This window comes from Anser anser (genome assembly GCF_964211835.1).
Source record: "Anser anser genome assembly, chromosome: 1".
Lineage (NCBI taxonomy): Eukaryota > Metazoa > Chordata > Aves > Anseriformes > Anatidae > Anser > Anser anser.
In genome coordinates, this window is record NC_139720.1 from 171,315,915 (window position 1) to 171,335,410 (window position 19,496).

The 19,496-nt window shown below is 37.9% G+C and overlaps 1 protein-coding gene across 2 annotated transcripts in view; it reads left to right on the forward strand.

Annotated features, from left to right (window-relative positions):
• Nucleotides 1-19,496, forward strand: part of KLHL1 (kelch like family member 1) — a gene marked incomplete at its 5' end in the record, with an annotated part of 250,391 nt that overhangs the window by 189,458 nt on the left and 41,437 nt on the right. For both annotated transcript variants that reach the window (XM_083819401.1, XM_083819402.1), the window contains one exon: nucleotides 4,927-5,151. In XM_083819401.1, the coding sequence (XP_083675527.1) occupies nucleotides 4,927-5,151 (225 nt within the window). The remainder of the gene's footprint in view (nucleotides 1-4,926; nucleotides 5,152-19,496) is intronic.

Here is a 19,496-nt window from a genome sequence, read left to right on the forward strand (position 1 = left end):
AAAGAAGTAGACTCAAAATATAAACAGTATAATTCTTATTGCCTCTGTCTAGGATAAAGTTAAAGAATGGATGTAAGGCTGTAATAGAAAATTAAATTCATGTATTCAGTTCCCCTATGTTGCAGGATTAAGTTTAGTGTGTTTCTTCTCAATAATCTCCAATTAAATGCATCTAAAAATCTCTGTTGATGTTATCTTTCAGTGGTTTCACCACCTTTCTCTTGAAGGATGTTTCCAAGCTAAACACTAGTATTACAGTGTATTTTTAAACCAAGTGTAATCGCATGACTTCAATTGTGAGTGGCTTAGTGCTTATTAAAACTAGTTTGCTTGTGTTCTTATACCCTATTAAATTTGAGAAAGCACATTCGAAACACTAATAATACCTGATAAATGGGGTAATTTTTTTTTGTCTTTGTTTTTAAGTTAAAAAGAGGAGGTTTTGTAATTCTGTTGGGAATGAAAGAGTCAGAAAGGAATTGTTAAGGTTTTAGTTCATGGCTCTGTATATTTTGCATGGATAGCTAAGTATTTATACCAATAATAAATAACAATAAACTCAAAGAAATATATGACATAGTGGAAGATGAAAGGGAAGGCAATAGTCTTCTATTCACACTATTTAATTTCACAGTCTTAGATAAAGCTGTATCATATATGAGGTTTACTGTTACTGACTATCAGTCATGCCTAGGAAAAGGAACTGATGGCCACAGTCTCCATCCCAGATCATGGAATTGTGGGATCACTGGATAATTCAGGTTAGAAGGCACCTCAGGAGGTCTCTAGTCCAGCCTCCTTCTCAAAGCAGGGAATCAGAATGTATCCATCCATCCAGGTCCTGAAAACCTCCAGGGATGGACACTGTCCGGCCTCTATGGATGAACTGTTCTATTTGCTTGACTGTCTTCATGGTGAGGACATGGCACTATTAATATTATTATATGTTTCTTGATTATTAATAAACTACATACTTATTGTATTATAATAGTATTTTGAAAAGGCCCATGTCAAGCTGTATACTAAGACTGCTTGATGACAGGACTGATGTGTTAGCAGAACAGGAGATGTTACTTCATTTTATCATTTGGACTATAAGCAGAGATTGCAGCTGCTTCACTATCTTCTGCAGGAACAAGGGAGACATTGTAAGTGTTTTCTATATAGCTATTCTCTGTTTAGACTTTGTTGTGTACAGATGCAGCTGATGCAGAGATGGTCTGGTAATTTTTACTTACTTTACAATTGCTAGCTGATCATCAGTGCTAAGAGTCACTGAAGTCAATGAGATTTTTAATTTCACTTTTATTTATTTATTTATTTTTAATAAAGTCTAGAGAATGCAAGGCTGATACAAATAGACACAACTGGCCTGCATGCACTGATGAGATATACTAAAAAAGTCTATAGTGACTACTAATCATTTCTGATTAATTCTGATTCTAAAACAAAAACCTGAAGACTAGAGGTCTTGCTGAAGGAAGAATGTCTTTATAAAATAGACTTAGAAAAGAGTCTGAGCATTCCAGTGCAAGAAACTGAACTGACTGGGAGACATGAAATATACTTCAGCCAAAGGGGGGGAAAAAAAAACAAAAAAAAAACAAAAAAAAACCATGCTTTTCTGACTATCATCAAGATACCTATAATATTTTAACTGATTCAATCATCCCCTATTCATCCATGAGCTGATTTCATACCAGGACTATCATATAATTTGAAGGTACTTCTTTTCTTGTCTGGATTGAAGAATGGAGTGTTACCAATACTTGAGACCATTTTAAAGGGTCAGTACCTGTTCCACTTTGGAGCAGTTGTTGTCTGGTCAAAGAGACTGAATATTCATCAGTGGAGCACATGAGTTGCATCACTAACACACATACTTCAATTTGATTTCATCTAAATAGAACCCAGTTACTCAGGAACATTCTGTGACAGAAGCCAATGTATGGTAAGTGTGCGAGACTGGAAAATCAACATCAAAAATGCACTCTAGAACCAAAAGTAAAATCAAAATCAAAAATAGATCTTGATAGTTGTTGGGTTTTGTTGTTGTTTTTGTTATTTTAATTGTTGTTTTGTTTTGTTTTCATTTTCCCTAGATAAGCAGGTTGCCTTACTGGATGAAGTGAATTCAGACATCCAGGAAATTTGCAACATAGAATTTAATAGTGCATTGTGCCAAACTCAGATTTAACTAATGTTAGGAAATATATAGTTGATCATAATTCAAAGACTGCATTTGTTGCATTAGTAATAATTTCTTAAATCAGAATAACAAAACTTTTAAATTGAACTCTTTATCATTGAAGTAGACAGCATTAGAGAAGTTATTTGCTACAGCTTTTAACATTAATAGATTTGGCACATAAACATTTTCAAGTATTATAATGTAACTTTATTAATATCCATCACTGTAATATGCCCTGCAGCACCACCAAACAACTGTATCAAAGAATCTGTAGTTTTGTTCCTCCAAATCCCAGAATTAATACAATTACACAGATCAGTTTTAATTTAGGGCTGAAAGGATAAATAAACATGTCTCTGTTAATCAAATGTAAAAATTGGTTCATAGATTGTATGGCTTCATAAAACTAGCAGGAGATTTAATATATCCAGTTGAATTGTAAATTATTGCTGCTCTGCTACACTTAAATACAAATTGAATTTAAATTATATCTTTTTTAGTTCAATTGAAAAAAGCATTGCTTTCATTATGGTTGTTTCTACTTGGTTCATTGCTCTACTGCTCCAAAGAATGAATGAATCCTAAAAGAATTATTTCCAATGGAATTATACCTTTTGTTATAATCTAAATAGTTAGTTGGTAAAGCTCAATACAAGAGCATAATTATGTTGATTCTTTCTGTTGGAGTACTTAAACTTTGGAAACAAAGCATTGTTATGTTTATGTAAAAATAAACATAACATCCTAAAATAATTATTCCCAATGGAATTCTAACCTTTTATTATAATCTAAATAGTTAGTTGGTAAAGCTCAATACAAGAGCATAATTATGTTGATTCTTCTTGTTGAGGTATTTAAGCTTTGGAAACAAAACATTGTTATGTTTATGTAAAAATGAAACACTAGTAACAGTTCATACGAATTTCTATCATGGATTAATTTAAACTCAAATATTTTAAATATTTGTGGATATGCTTTAAAATAATGTTGCCTAAACTGAGATTACAATTAATGGGATGCATTGCCCATTCACTTTCTGGGATTTTGTTATTATGCTTCCGTTATCTCTCTGGTTTTGTTAATAAATGTAATTTTGTATCTCATATTTGTATGTTGCATACAAGTTACTTTTAAAAACTGAGGCTTCATGATTACCTAACTTATTATATATATGATGTTATCACAGTATCACAGTATTACAGATTTTTAGGTTGGAAGAGACCTCAAGATCATCAAGTCCAACCTTCGACCTAACACTAAGTACTCCACTAAACCATATCGCTAAGCTCTACATCTAAACGTCTTTTAAAGACCTCCAGGGATGGTGACTCCACCACCTCCCTGGGCAGCCCATTCCAATGCTTAATAACCCTTTCGGTAAAGAAGTACTTCCTAACATCCAACCTAAAACTCCCCTGTCGCAACTTTAGCCCATTCCCCCTTGTCCTGTCACCAGGCACGTGGGAGAACAGACCAACCCCCACCTCTTTACAGCCTCCTTTAAGGTAACTGTAGAGAGCGATAAGGTCGCCCCTGAGCCTCCTCTTCTCCAGGCTGAACAAGCCCAGATCCCTCAGCCGCTCCTCGTAAGACTTGTTCTCCAGACCCCTCACCAGCTTGGTCTTTCTCTGGACTCGCTCGAGCACGTCCATGTCCTTCCTGTAGCGAGGGGCCCAAAACTGAACACAGTACTCGAGCTGCGGCCTCACCAGAGCCGAGTACAGGGGCACAATCACTTCCCTAGACCTGCTGGCCACACTGCTTCTTATACAGGCCAGGATGCTGTTGGCCTTCTTGGCCACCTGGGCACACTGCTGGCTCATATTCAGCCGACTATCAACCAATACTCCCAGGTCCTTCTCGGCCAGGCAGCTTTCCAGCCACTCATCTCCCAGCCTGTAGCTCTGCTTGGGGTTGTTGCGCCCCAGGTGCAGGACCCGGCACTTGGCCTTGTTGAACTTCATACAGTTGACCTCAGCCCATCGCTCCAGCCTATCCAGATCCTCCTGCAGAGCCTTCCTGCCCTCGAGCAGATCGACACACGCACTTAGCTTGGTGTCATCTGCAAACTTACTGAGGGTGCACTGGACGCCCTCATCCAGATCATCTCTGATGTTCTCTATAACTTTTTGAGTTTATCTCTGAAAATGCATCTAATGGGTAAGTATAGAAGGAAAAATTTTTTGCTATATATAGAAACATTCTTTAAGTGTCTTGCTTGAAATTAGCAGTACAATATTCTGTACATCCAGCAGAAACATGTCTGCAAAAAACTCAACAGATGAGTACCAAAAAAAAAAAACACAACACGACAACACCGAACCCAAACTGAAACACAACTTCTCACCTTTGATGAAAATTCCACATAATTTCACAGGCATTTTTTACTCCTGTTGAAAAATTGGGATAAATTGTAGCAAGATTAGTTATCTCAGATAGTAATGCCACTGAACTGTTAAAAAACAAACAAACAAACAAAAAAAACCCATAAAGCTAGAGGAAACTGTTATTCAGGCTTATAATACTTTGATTCTGTAGAGACCATTTATGTAGTTTGTTTGTTTTTCCACTTTCATGTGATAATAATAACCGTAACAATCCTGGGACTACACTTTCTAAAGAAACATAAAATACTTATCAAATGTTGCAAATAATCAGAAAATTACATTAAAGTCTTTGAAGAAAAAAAAAATACCCAATTTTATATACATTATCCTATTATTTTGTCTTATCAGGTGCTACAACTATTGAAAAATATGATCTCAGAACAAATATATGGATCCAGGCTGGAATGATGAATGGCAGAAGGCTTCAGTTTGGTGTTGCTGTCATTGATGACAAGCTGTTTGTCATTGGAGGCCGGGACGGTTTAAAGACGTTAAACACCGTTGAATGTTACAATCCAAAGACAAAGGCTTGGACTGTGTTACCACCAATGTCAACACATAGGCATGGTTTAGGTAAGGAAAAAAAGTTTAAAAAATATAACACATTTTTCAGATACATATTTTAGAGTGCAATTTTTTTTTTTTAAGCTATGATAGGACTCAATGCTTTCAACAGTAGCAATCAATAAAGACGAGAATATTCAGGCTTGCTTTCAAAGATTTTGATACAGATATCTTTGTTTACCAAACAATCAAGTTGTTATGTACTTTCATTTAAAGTATTATGTGTTTTTATTTATCCGCTATGACAGAAAATATACTGAAGAATATATACACTGTGTCAGTGATGGACTTTACAAAGTATTTGTAGCAATAGTTTCATCATGACCGATAGAGCATATTTTCCCATAGCCAGTTTCAGTCAGGCTTTTTAAAGGATCACCCATACCACTCTCAGCATTAATCAGCCCATGTTGTGTTCCTGTTCTCCTGTCTTTCTTTACTACTTACTCTAATAGCCACAAACCAAAAATGGCCTGATAGAAGTGATAACATAGAAGGGTGAATCTGATATCTGAACTCTCATTTCCATTTGTTTTCTTGATTTTCAGAATCCAAAATGAAAATAAAAAATACTTTTATTGTCCTTATATGTCTACAACTGTTTATTTTAGCCATCTCTATTTATTTTCAATGCAGGAAAAAAAGGACATTTCTAAAATATAATTTATGGTATCTACTTTAAATATGTTCCTTGGAATGAAATGGGTCACACATTGGAATACAATTTGCCTATTTATAACATTTTTGTTATATTGACCTGATTTTAACTTCTTAATAGTAACAAACTACAATTTTATTTTCCAAGGATATTCAATGATACAAAATTTAAATTAATATAAATTCAAGTTTCTGGAAGACAATAGAATTATGCCACACACTGCTAATGTTGAGTTAAAATTAATGCAGTATATACACCATTTATTTTACCTGTTGCACAAATTCCTTGTCAAGACAGATTAAAAGAAAAAAATATCTTTTCTTATATATTAGAACTGTTGCAAATGAAAATCCTGTATCATATCATATCATATCATATCATATCATATCATATCATATCATATCATAATATCATACATATCCCATAATACTTAACATGGTATGCTATGAAATATAATACATATTAACTACCTGAAGTCCAGAGTCCCTGTTTATCACAAAATAATTGTATATTACTGGCAGCAGTGGAAGCTGCCTCAACCATGACTTTATTGTTGATTAACTTCTAGTTCAGCTTTCATTTTATTGTTTTTTGTTTGTTTGTTTGTTTTTGACACTACCAGGAAATGTGCTAGCTATGTTGAAACCTTTGGTATTGTATATATTTTCCTACTGAGAAATTGCTGGAATCTACCAAAAACTAGAAAATAAGCTCAGTGTCAACCAGTTAGGAACCTCATTACCATTTATTGCTATTAGCCATCCTACATCTCAACTACAGCTTACCATTTTGTTGTTCTTGTTTTCAACATTATTATCATAATTATTGTTATCATCATTATCATTATTTGCCAGGTTGTATATTTGCTTTGGATGAGGGTGGAAGGGAATTTGAAGATACTCAAAGAAATATGATAGTTTTTTTTTTTTTGTCTGTTTGCTCTCACTTTTGAAAATAAGCAAAAGAAATCTCTATTGTATCCTTGATATAAAATGTTCTCTTTCTATCATGTATATCATACTCCTACAGTACAAAAAACAAACAAACAAAAAAAACCATAATAACTTTTTAATTCAATTACATGTCACTTTGTGACGTTTGAAAAATACATTTTTATTCTTTCTGTGATGAGATTTTCTCTCATAAATAAAGGAATTTAAAATCTATAGGATAAACCAATCAGAATGTAATGTATAAGTTATAGGACGCTGAGTTGTCCATTATGTGTTTTGCTAAAATAATCTGGTTTGATAGACTTGCTACACAGTCCAGAAAATCAGAAATGAGAAAGGCATATTAGGTCATCATGTCCACTCCACTGAGTTACAATTAGCAGAAAGTTCTGCAGTGTACTCTATCACTGTTGCACAAAATCAAGTTGCATTTTTTTTCCTGCTGTTTGACACATATCATAATATGCATTTATACAGTGGCTGGCATAACACAGTTTTGCTGCATGGTGCACAAATCTTAGAATAAAAAGTATTGATGGTAATCTATGTCAAATGGCATCATGATACTAAATAGCTCTGTGGTTTGAAATTGTTTCTTATGGCCAAATTTAATTACAACATTGCAGAAATACATATGTCTTTTATACAGTGTTCCAGAATTTCACAGATTCTATTACTTTCAGTGCTACTACCAAAGGGTGGTAAAAATGCAGTGACTTGAGCTATTACATAGGAAAGCATCAAGTAAGCAGGAAAAACTTGATAGAGAAATATTTTTCTCAGTGTCAGGACAAGTCGGAGCCATGACCAAAGCCACTGTAACCAGTTCAAAAAATTTATCATTCAGGATTGGCACTTCTATGCGTGCTCTTGGTCAATAGATTTAGAATATACCTTCATATTTTAAGCAAAGACGTTCAGGAATGTTGAGTTTTTGACTGGAAAAAAGCTGCTATGTTTTCCACAGGAATAAAAAGAGAACTCACAAGGTACTCGAGGTTAAAGGGAAACAATTTGTTTTTGTGTGTGTGTGAGAGAACTTTTGAACTTATATATTGAAGAAATTGGGGATCTTTGTAAAAAATAAAAACGTGAAATGAAAAAATATAAAAATTGGGACTGGTGATGATGAAAATGGTTGAAAGTCAAAATTTTCCAAAATTGTTTGAAAAGCAATACAGATATGCTCTTTATCTTTATTTAATACTATAAATAAAGATAATTTTTATAATATACTATGATATACTATTTACTGACAAGCTCTGCTAATAGAATTTGTGTTTGTTTGCTTTTTTGAATTTATTTTTTTATCCAGGAATACCATAAAGTTGTTATTTTAGTTAATGAACTTTTAATGAGAAATGAATCAAGACTCCCCCCCTCCCCTCCCCCCTGCCCTCCCCTCCCCTGCCCTCCCCTGCCCTCCCCTCCCCTGCCCTCCCCTGCCCTCCCCTCCCCTCCCCTCCCCTGCCCTCCCCTCCCCTCCCCCCCTCCCTCCCCTCCCCTCCCCTCCCCTCCCCTCCCCTCCCCTCCCCTCCCCTCCCCTCCCCTCCCCTCCCCTCCCCTCCCCTCCCCTCCCCTCCCCTCCCCTCCCCTCCCCTCCCCTCCCCTCCCCTCCCCTCCTCTCCCCTCCCCTCCCCTCCCCTCCCCTCCCCTCCCCTCCCCTCCCCTCCCCTCCCCTCCCCTCCCCTCCCCCCCTCACTCCCCTCCCCTCCCCTCCCCTGCCCTCTCCTCCCCTCCCCCCTCCCCTCCCCTCCCCTCACTCCCCTCCCCTCCCCTCCCCTCCCCTCCCCTCCCCTCCCCTCCCCTCCCCTCCCCTCCCCTCCCCTCCCCTCCCCTCCCCTCCCCTCCCCTCCCCTCCCCTCCCCCCTCCCCTCCCCTCCCCCCCTCACTCCCCTCCCCTCCCCTCCCCTCCCCTCCCCTCCCCTCCCCTCCCCTCCCCTCCCCTCCCCTCCCCTCCCCTCCCCTCCCCTCCCCTCCCCTCCCCTCCCTTGCCCTGCCCTGCCCTGCCCTGCCCTCCACTCAGTCTTTAGACCTAAACCAAAGGATAGCTTTCAAGTCAGTCAGAGTTTAACTCACATCTTCCATTAAAAACAAACAAACAAACAAAACCTTCTGCTGTGGCAATGAAGTTATTTTAGATAGTGCTGAAGCCCCATTAAATACATGTTTTTCTATATAGTTATAATTTATCAAAAAGGCATTCAAGGCAAAGGAGAAAGCATTAAAGCAGGATAAATAACAGCTTGATACAGCTTTAACAGTTACATGGTAACTATAAAATAAACAGTAAAAAATGTAGAGAATAAAGGGATTCATTTTCTTCTTTCTCCACTGGTTTGCAAGATTGCATCTGTTTATGTACCACCATTTCTGAGCTACTGAGGAGGAAAAATGGCAAAATAACATCTTTCATTAAAAGTTAAATGAAAATATGTGCGCTATTAAAACAAAAAAAGGTTTTATAGCAAAGTAATTCAGTTTTTCAGTATGTTGAGTGTCTGTGGAACAAACCACTATGAGGAGACAACAAAACAGGGGGTCAATAGACAGATGCATGAGAATCTGAGATTTCATTATAGATATGCAGGCAGATATGAACCTCTGGTGTCCTAATGGACAGAAGGCCAGAGAGAGAAAGTCAGGAAACCAATGTCAGTAACAAGCAGAGAATTATATTATCATTAAAGTCAAGAGAGCAATCTTATAGTAGCTCATAGCCTGTTGGTATGACAAAACTGAAATTATTTGCAAATAATTAATTTGCAAAGAAAGTGCTGTAACCACACTAACTATTAACAAATAAAAGAATTCTTGAAAGATACAATCATGGTTTTCAGCCCCAAAATAGAACAAGGAAACTTCCAGATCTTATTTTGATAAAGCATACTGATAACTATCAATTGCTCATTTCATAGGCATCTGGTATTTTTTTTTTTCAAGTAGTCAAACCCAATAATCAACTTGAAAATAATACAGGCCTTCATACAACCCTACATGTATACTACTGATCAAGTTCTGCTCTATTAGGAGATGACATTCCATATTTCCAGACATATGACACTCCATTGTTGGATATTTAGGTACTCTGAGTAAATGACCATGATGTCTGTTCAAATCAAGATTAAATTGTCAGAACTGTGAGCTTGATACATGCCAAATCTGCAGTACATTCTGATTGTGAAGGGAGTCTGAAGTGCTTTTGGACTTTTACAAATTGGCAGTCATGAACACTTAATGCCTTAATCATGAAGAACACATTTGTATATAAAATACGTGCTTCATGAGTAAAAATAAAATGTCCACTGCCTTGTTATTTGTGTAACAAGAATAACCAGTTTCAAAAGATTATTCACTAGGATTAATTGTAAACAGCATGACTGGAATGGAAAATGGAACTGCCTTAGTAGAAAGGCAGTAGTAGTAGAAAGTAGAAAGACTCATGTCATGCACACCAAAAGGGTTCTTTGAGTCAGGATTGTGTTGGAAAGATCTTGCCTTTCTGCACTGGTAAATTTATTTCTTCAGCTATATCTGCATCTCACAAGGCACTACTATGATGGATATGTGTAATGTTGCTCAGTGTGTGGTATGTTCAAATTGTGCATTGCCACAGATAGGAAAATAAAATAAAAATCTTGAATCCTCAAAAACTGTAACCTTCTAAGCATTAAGTAGAGTGGAATAGTTTCTCAAGAGGCTCTCTTACTACAATACAGCAATGCTCTGACGCAGCTATATTGCTTGCCATTCAAGAAGCAGCTGGTTAAAGGTTAATTTGAGAATCTTTCTTTTATTCAGTGTTGAATAGAACCATGTACCTCTATGTCATTAAATTATTGTTATTTTTGAATGTTGAAATATCAAGAGAAATATCTAATTTTAGCTTTCACTCTTTGTTGACAGAAGATTTGAGCCTTTAAAGCATTTTCTCTGCAATATTGATTTGCATGTATATTAGATTTTTGCTTTGGATTTTTTCTCTTAATCATCAGGAGCATTACAGGGATTTTTTTTTTCTTTTTTCTGAATTATAAAGTACCTTGTTATTGTACTTTGCACCCTTAGTAAGTAGCATATCATGACCCAATTCACTAAAGAGCTAGAAATCATAATGGCAACACTTATAATAATTTCTGAGTTAGGTTCTCAGGATAATAGTGTGGCAGGGTTGAGAATCTCTTATTTCATCTACAAAACCAAATGTAAATAAAGAGGTGGCAGGCAGATCTTTACCTCTATAAATTTGCATTATATTAACATGTCGGTGTAATACTGTCTGGCCCTAGAGGGCAAGGATATTTTCATAACTCTTTTAATCAGTCTTGATACCAGCCTCTGAATAAAGATAAGGAGAGGTATTTTCTACAACATGTCATTAAATATTCACTGAGGAAGGTAGGTCAGGTCTAATTCTTCAGTTTATCACATCCTAAATTCCCAGTTTTGCCTATGGCTGTCCTATATGCAGTATCCCAAGAACTATAATGGTATTTCACACCCAGTTAAAATTATGGTTGTGAAAATTAAATTTCAGGTTTAATTAACTGATGCATAATTTAAAACAAGATAGACTTTACTGTCATTATTTTTCTTTATTTTGAGACCACTCATATGGAAGAAAAGTGGTGTAAAATTAAAAAAGGACAAAAGTAGAATCAGACAAAGCAGCAAGATTAGCCAGAATGAGTACAGAATTGTCTATTTCTGTGGATCTGGGTGAGAAGGGAGATCAGCAGAAATTTACAGCTACCTGGAAACTTAATAAAGTCAGATCTTAAAGAGGTGGAGTAAAGTGTGGGTAATGAAACTTGATCAAGTTTCATTCTTGGATTACAAGTCACTGATTTATTTCTCTCATCGCTTTCAATTTCATGATAAAACAATAAGTCTGTCCTCTTCTTAAAAGGTAATTTCCTTATTAAAAAAAAAAAAAAATAGTTGTTGGATACAAGTTTATCCTTCCCAGTTAAAATTCTGTCTATGCAAAAATACAAATGCAGAGAACACAGTACTGTTTACACCAGAAATTATTTTTTTCTTTGCTAATTTGTATCCAAAAGTAAGTATCAGTATGAAATTATATTTCCCCTTATTCTATAAAAATGACACTTTTAAAATTTCACAGGGTTTAAATGCATTAGGTCTATCATGCAGATACAGAAAGGCAAAGCTAGAAATAAGATAGGCTGTGCTCCTTTATTTTATAACATCACAGAAAAGCAATCTAAAAATCCCATTCCAATCTTCAAGTATAAATAATTGAAACTGTGCAGTTCTCAGCACCTAGTTAAACATAACAGGTATTTTGTTAGATAGGTTTGTGAAGGTAATTGAAGGAAAAGTGCATGCCATTGCACACTGGATGATGTTCATTTTTAGATCTCATTTAGCTAAAAAATAACACTATTTCCTTTCATAAAGCCCTGAGTCTAAATAATTAACAGAATTATTTTCCAGGTGAAATATATATGTGCGTATATATATATATATATATTCTTTCCATACAGAGTAACATGTTATTGAAATTAATTATCCTTCTTTCTTGGGAGGTGAATAGAATAAAATAGTTCAGTTGGAAGGAACCTTCAAAGATCATCTAATCCAACTACCTAATCATAAGTTAAAGTGTATTAATGAGTGCATTATCCAATTGCCACTTGAACACTGACAGTGATGGGACATCAACAACCTCACTAGGAAGCCTGTTCCAGTGTTTGATCATCCTCAGGGTAAAGAAATTTCCTTAATGTCCAATCTGAACCTCCCCTGCTGCAGATGTGTGCCGTTCTCTTGTGTCCTGTCATTGGTGAGAGGGAAAAGAGATCAGCGCCTCCTTGTTCATTTCCCCTCCTTAAGCAAATTGTAGACAGCAATGAGGTTGCCTCTCAGCCTTCTTTCCACCAGACTAGACAACTCAAATATTCTCAGCTCCTCCTCATAGGAAATGCCTTCCAGCCTTTTTACCAGCTTTGTTGCCCTCTTCTGGATGCTTTCAAATACCTTAACATCCTTTCTATACTGTGGAGCCCAGAACTGTATACAATACTCAAGGTGAGACCACACCAACGGTAAATATAGAGGAACAATCACCTCTTTTGACTGGCGGGCTATGCAGTGTTTAATGCATCCCAAAATGCATTTTGCCCTCTTGGCTGCAGGAGCACACTGCTGACTCACTGTTGAGCCCACAGCACCCCCAGATCCCTTTCTGCAGGGTTGCTCTCTATCCATTCTTCTCTCAGTTTGTACCTATGTCTGGCATTACTCTGTCCCAGAAGCAGAAACTACCATTTTCCTTTGCTGAGCTTCATGTCTTTGCTGATTGCCCAGTGCTCCAATCTATGAGATCCATCTGTAGGGCCCTTCCCTTGTCCTGTCAGGGAGTCAACAGTACTTCCCAGTTGATTACCAGTAAACTTTCTGAGTATGCATTCCAATCATTGATAAAACTGTTGAACAGAACTGGCCTCAAGACTGAACCCTGGAAAAAAGAACAGTAGTGACCAGCCAGATGTAGCCCCCTGAGCTCCGCTATCGAGCCAGTTCATCACCCAGCATAGCATGAAACCTTATTTCACAGTTGGACTAATTGTCCAGAAGGATGCCATGAGGGACAGTATCAAAGCCCTTACTAAAATCCAGAAAGACACTATCTTCTGCCTTGCCTTCATCCACCAAGCAGTTGACCTTAGCATAGAAGGAGATCACGTTACTAAGGCAGGATTTTCCCTTCATGAACCTATGTTAACTATGCCTGATAATAGCTTTGTTCTTTAAATGCCTTTCAGTATCACCCAGGACAATCTTCTCCATAACTTTTCCAGAGACTGAGGTTAGACTAACAGGTCTGCAGTTTTCTGCATCTTCTCTCATGTCTTCTCTTATGCCCTTTTTGTGGTTGGGTTTAACACTGTCTAGCTTCCAGTCAGCAGGGACCTCCTCAGACTTCCAAAACCTCTGGTAAATTGTTTAGAGACATCCAGATATAACATTCACTCTAATTCCTTCAGCACTCTGGGGTGAATCCCAACAGGCCCCATGGACTTACAAATGTTGGGCTGATACAACTGTTCCCTTAAAATTTTGGTGACCAAAAAAGCATTAAATACCGCTGCCTTTTCCTCATCCTTACTTAGGTCACCATCCATTTCAATTATCAGTCTGATGATTTCCCTTGACCTCCTTTTGCTGTTGACTTACTTTAAAGAAGCTTTTTTTGTTGTTTGACACCACAGTGGCCTGTGTCAACTGAAGCAGAGATTTGGATTTTCTTGTGTATTTCCTGAGAGTGCAAACTCTGTACTCTCCATATGAAGCCAGACCTCGCTTCCAGAGGTCATGTACTTTCTTTTTCTGATGTAGTTCCATGTGGAGTTCCTTGTTCAGTCAGGCAGGTCTGCTGTCCTGCTTGCTTGACTTGTGGCACAAAGGAATTGCCTGCTCATGGGTTTGAAAAACTGATTCTTGAAAAGCAAACAGCTCTCATGGACACCCCAACCCTCTAGAACTGATTCCCAGGGGATGCTACTAACTAGCTCCCTGAGGAGCTTGAAGCTTTCTCTCTTAAAGTCTAGGGTGTGGCAATTCTGCTGACCTTTTTTGCTCCTTACGCCAGAAATTTTAAACTCAACTATTTCATGATCGCTTCAGCCAAGACAGCAGCCCACTGTCACATCTATCAGAAGACCTTCCCTACTGTCAAACAACATATCTAGTAGAGCATCTTTTCTAGTTGGTTCACTCAGTATTTTTGTCAGGAAGTTATCTTCAGCATGCTTTAGGAATTTTCAGGACTTGTGTTTCTCCCCATTACTGGCAGGACTGAGAAAAACACTGCCTGTGCTGCTGAGACCTTTAGTTGTCTTCACAGGCCCCTGAAATCTTTTTTGATAGACTTCAGGCTTCCTGTAGGTATGTTGTTGGTACCCACTTGAAAGAGGAGGAGTGTGTAATAGTCTGAAGACTGTATTATGCTCAAAAACTTACTGGTAACATCCCTGACCCAAGCCCCATGGAGGCAGCAAACTTCTCTGTGACGAGGATCTGGTCTATAGATGGGAGCCTTTGTTCCCTTCACAAGGAAGTCACCTATGACCACAACTCACTGCCATTTCTACATGATGTTGGAGCTGGTGCTGCGCTTGCTATGAGACCTTGGCTGATCTAAATTTGAAGGGAGGATATGCACAGATAGCTTTTTTTTTTTTTTTTTTGTCTGCCACACTTAGAGCCTCGTACCTATTTAGTAACAGAAGCTCTGTGGGCAGACAGGGACTCCCCTTCTGTCTCCATGCACACTTACTTCTGCTTCTCAGTGTCCCAGGAGTTCCTGCCTTTATCCTGATGCAGATCAGATACCAGGCCTGCCACAGCAGTGGCCGTGCTACCTTGGCATTGGTATAGCAGAGAGGGCAGAGCATGGCTGTCTTGATCTATTACCTTTTTGGACTCCCAGATGCTTTTCAGTCTCCCTGCCTCTTCCTGAAGCTTGGCGCAGAGCAGTTCATCTACATGCGCACCACTTGCACAGGTGTGTGTGCTCACACCCTCCATCTCTGGGAGTAAACCCCAGGCCCACTCCACAGCCTGAGCAGGTAGTCGCATGAACTACCTGGAGTAGTGGCATTAGCCCTTCCTGGTGCTGGAGGCACAGAAGCAGAGAGCATGGCTTTCTGTCAAGTGAAATGTCTGTGCCTCCTTGCTGCCACACAGCTGACAGAATATTGTTTAATGTGTTTCTGTGGGCTGGGGAGGCTTCCAGGGCTGCAGGCCTCACCTGCTGGTGAGGAGAGCAGGCAGGTAAGGCAGGCTGCCTGTAAACCGTGACAGAATGCACTGTCCTTCTCACAAGCCATTCCACTGCCATGCAAATTGCCCTGTCCATGCTCTTTGGCACTCCCTAGGGGTGGGTCATATGCTGCTTCCTGCTGTTTTGAACTGGCTTTGTGGTCAACTGATTGCAACCAACTCTCATGGAGCCCTCTCATGAGATGTTTCCCCTGCTGGCCAATGCCTCCACACACAGTACACACAGTATAGTGCCTCCACACTTGCAGTACACAGCAGACAACAGATGCAAAAGTTTGTGAAGAAGCTTCCACAAAAGTCATCAATTCTACTGAGGCACTGTGCCGTGAGGCTCTGTGCCATGAGGCACAGTCCCCAGCAACCATTGGAGCACTACCCTAGTACATCAGAAGACTCAACTTAGTCTGAACTCCCAAAAGTGGATGAAACTTTGCAGGCCTGGAGCTGCAGGGGTGCCTGGGGCCTCTGGCTCAGACCAGGGACAGGAAAGATAGGTTCTTCACTGCTGGAGGTGAGTATACTCTTAACAAGTTTGCAGATGCCACAGAGCTATGAGAAGTGGTTGTTTGATACACCAAATGGTTGTTTAGCCATCAGAGACCTCAACAGGCTGGACAAATGGGCTGATAGAATTTTAATGAAGTACAACAAAGAGAAATACTGTCCTGCACTTGGGGAAGAATAATTCCATGCATCAGTACAGGATGGGGGGTGATTGGCTGGAAAGTAATTCTGCAGAGAAGACCCTGGGGGCCTGATAGACGATCAGTTGCATGAGTTACCACCAATGTGTGCTTACAACAAAGAATGTCAACAGTATCCTGTGATGCTTTGGGAAGAGTGTAGTCAATAGAATAAGGGAGACCGTCTTCTCCTACCACTTATCACTGGTGAGATACACCTGGCATACTGTGACCAGTTCTAGTCTCCCCAGTACAAGAGAGATATGGACATACTGGAGTGAATCCATTGAAGGGCCACTAAAATGATTAAGAAGCTGGAGCATCCCACATGCAAGGAGAGTCTGAGGGAGCTCAGGCTGTTTAGCCTGGAGAAGGCTCATGGGGTTCTTATCAATGTACAAAAATACTTGATGGAAGGGATTAAAGAAAATGAAGACAGGGTGTCCTCAGTGGTACTGAGTGAAATAGAATGTGAATTACAGGAAATATAATCTAAATATAAGGTGTTTTGTTTGTTTTACTGCAAGGCTAGTACACTGGCACAGGCTTCCCAGAGAGGCTGTAGGAGTATTTTTTGGAGATATTCAAAAGCCTTCTGGACATAGTCTTGGGCAACTGGCTCTAGGTGACCGTGCTTTGAGCAGCATGGTCCAGGCAATCTCCAGATATGCCTGCCAACTTCGACCACTCTGTAACAGATCTACTTCAAGTGGATCTGGGAGTCTGAAACTACCATAGGACAATGGGAACAAGATTCCAGCCCATCAAACATCTTGTTTCTCAGGCTTCAGTCAGTTTTCTTACAAGCCTGACGCCTGATCATATGACAATACAACACAGAGCAGAGCACTGCCAAATGATTATATTTTTGTCAGTTTTAACACCATATTTAAATAACTACATCAGTTGTTTGATGAAGAGAATTGGTTAACATATTTTATAAATCCATAGGGCTTGTAGCACAGGCTTATCATCCACACTTAAATAACTATTCCATTACTAAGAAAACTGTTGAATCTACATTCAGCTGCTGCTGATGCAATGAACCAATTCCTTTTTATTTAATGAATGTCATCAACAATATCAGGATTTCCATTTCTGCATTACTTCATTTCACTTCATTCAACATTCATTTCATTATGGTTTTATTTAAGCAGTTCCATACTAAGATTAAAAAGACTCATCTCATTTAACAGTCTTTGAGATGTATTTATTTATAATTTTCACTTTTCTATACTTACTATAAAGTATGAAACAAATCAAAATCATATGTCTTACTAAATCTGTGAAGCTGACTTTGCAAAATTTGAGGGGCCTCATGGCGTACTTGCACCATTTTAAATTGAAACCAATTCATCAATTTAAAAGAAGATTAGATGTTGATTCTTTTTTCAGTGTTACATTTAGTTCTCCCAGAAAGAATTTTGGATCTTACAAAGCAGTGCACCATTCTCCAAAAATGGGTGGACAGATCCCTTAGCTGATATGGATGACAGAAAGATGAGAGAAGGGAATTGAAATAAAAGGAGTGGAAAGGATGATGGTGGCAACAGAAGAAGCAGGGATATTTAGGGAGAAAACACACAGATTTCTTTCAGTAACCTTTAATGTTCTTTTCATTTTTCAGAACACTCTTTTTAAGATTAAATTGGTATGAGTTTAATATTCCCGTATGATTTTTGTATTGAAAAGTAAGCTGAAATTGTGAAAGTGGCTGATAATGAGTAAGCTGCTGCTGCATGTAGGAGAAAAGGAAATTCGCCTACATAGTCCAGTAGTCCAGGCTTTCAAAATATAACTTCTTAATCTTATTTTTTCTTTTTAGTTTTATCTTTTTTCTTATTTTTTTTCTTCTCTTTTTTTTTTCTTTCTTTTTTTTTTTTTTTTTTTTCCTTTAACCAGAAAACTGAACATATTACAGTCAATATTTCTTCTATTTTCTACCACTCTTGTGGCAGGCAGGAGAGTGAATGTCATAGCTGTTCTCTTTCTGGATACTTTTCCACTTAATAGAAATCAGCAAAACAGAATTAGCATCATCAACTTCAGTTTCAGAAAGTGTGAGTCAGGGAGAGTGTTTTGCATTCTAAGGCAATAGACAGACCTCTGAGTAAATACTGGTTGAGTAAAATAATAGGTTTTCATAGCATGGCTTAGGAAAAATACAAAATTCAATATTTTTTAATTTTAGATTTCCGTGTCTCCACTTTTCAGTATGTTATTAATGTCTTCATAATAATTGTAATAATTGGAAAAAAAAAAAAGAACAACAACAACAACAAAAGAGCAAACAAAAGAACTGTATAGTATGAGTACCTAGAAAGGGAATAATAATAAGAATATTAATAATAATAAATCCAACTGCATTTCTATTAAAAACAAAAACAAAACTGACTGGTGGCAATCTGTCTGCTTATATATGCAATGAGTTCTCCTTGTTATTTTTGGCTGCCTTTTCAGTCACACAGACATGGGTGTCTCAAATATATAAGAAGAGATTATTTTTTTTTTCCACCTCAAGAGATATATATATAATATTGTGATTTGTTATTAAGAATTTTTAATAGTGAAGAGGAAATGAAAGCTTTTAGTTGGCACTGCATCACAAAAGCAGCAGCCTGACAACTTTATTTGATTTGATTAAAAGAATTTGAGTTTTTTTCCAAAAAATATTTTTATTGTGTTTGAAGCCATGTATTTTATAGATACCTCATAAAGGAAGTTATTGGTTGTTTAAAGGAATGAAGGCATAAATTAGGCAACTACAACTTTTCTCTCAACTCTAATTTTATAAGTTCTAGGTATTTATATATTCGTATCACATTAATAACAAAAATCTGTACATTGTTACATTCAGCACATTCTGCAACAGTTGAGAAAGCAATATTTTGAGAGTAATTATTCAGAATGCATGACCAAAAGTATAATTAAAAAAAAAATCTTTAAAAAAGGCTGATGGATTTTTTTTTGCAAACACAATCAACTACCTGAAAGGAAGTTATGGGGAGATGGAGGTCGTACTCTTCTCGCAGATAACTAGTGATAGGACAATAGGGAATTGCACTCCTCAGATTGCACTGGGGATGTTCAAGTTGGAAAGTAGAAGAAATTTTTTCTCAGAAAGAGTGGTTAGGCATTGGAATGGTTTGCCCAGGGAGGTGGTGGAGTCACCATCCCTGGGGATGTTTAAGGAAAGGTTGGATGTGGTATTTGGGGACATGGTTTAGTGGATAATATTGGTGGTAGGGG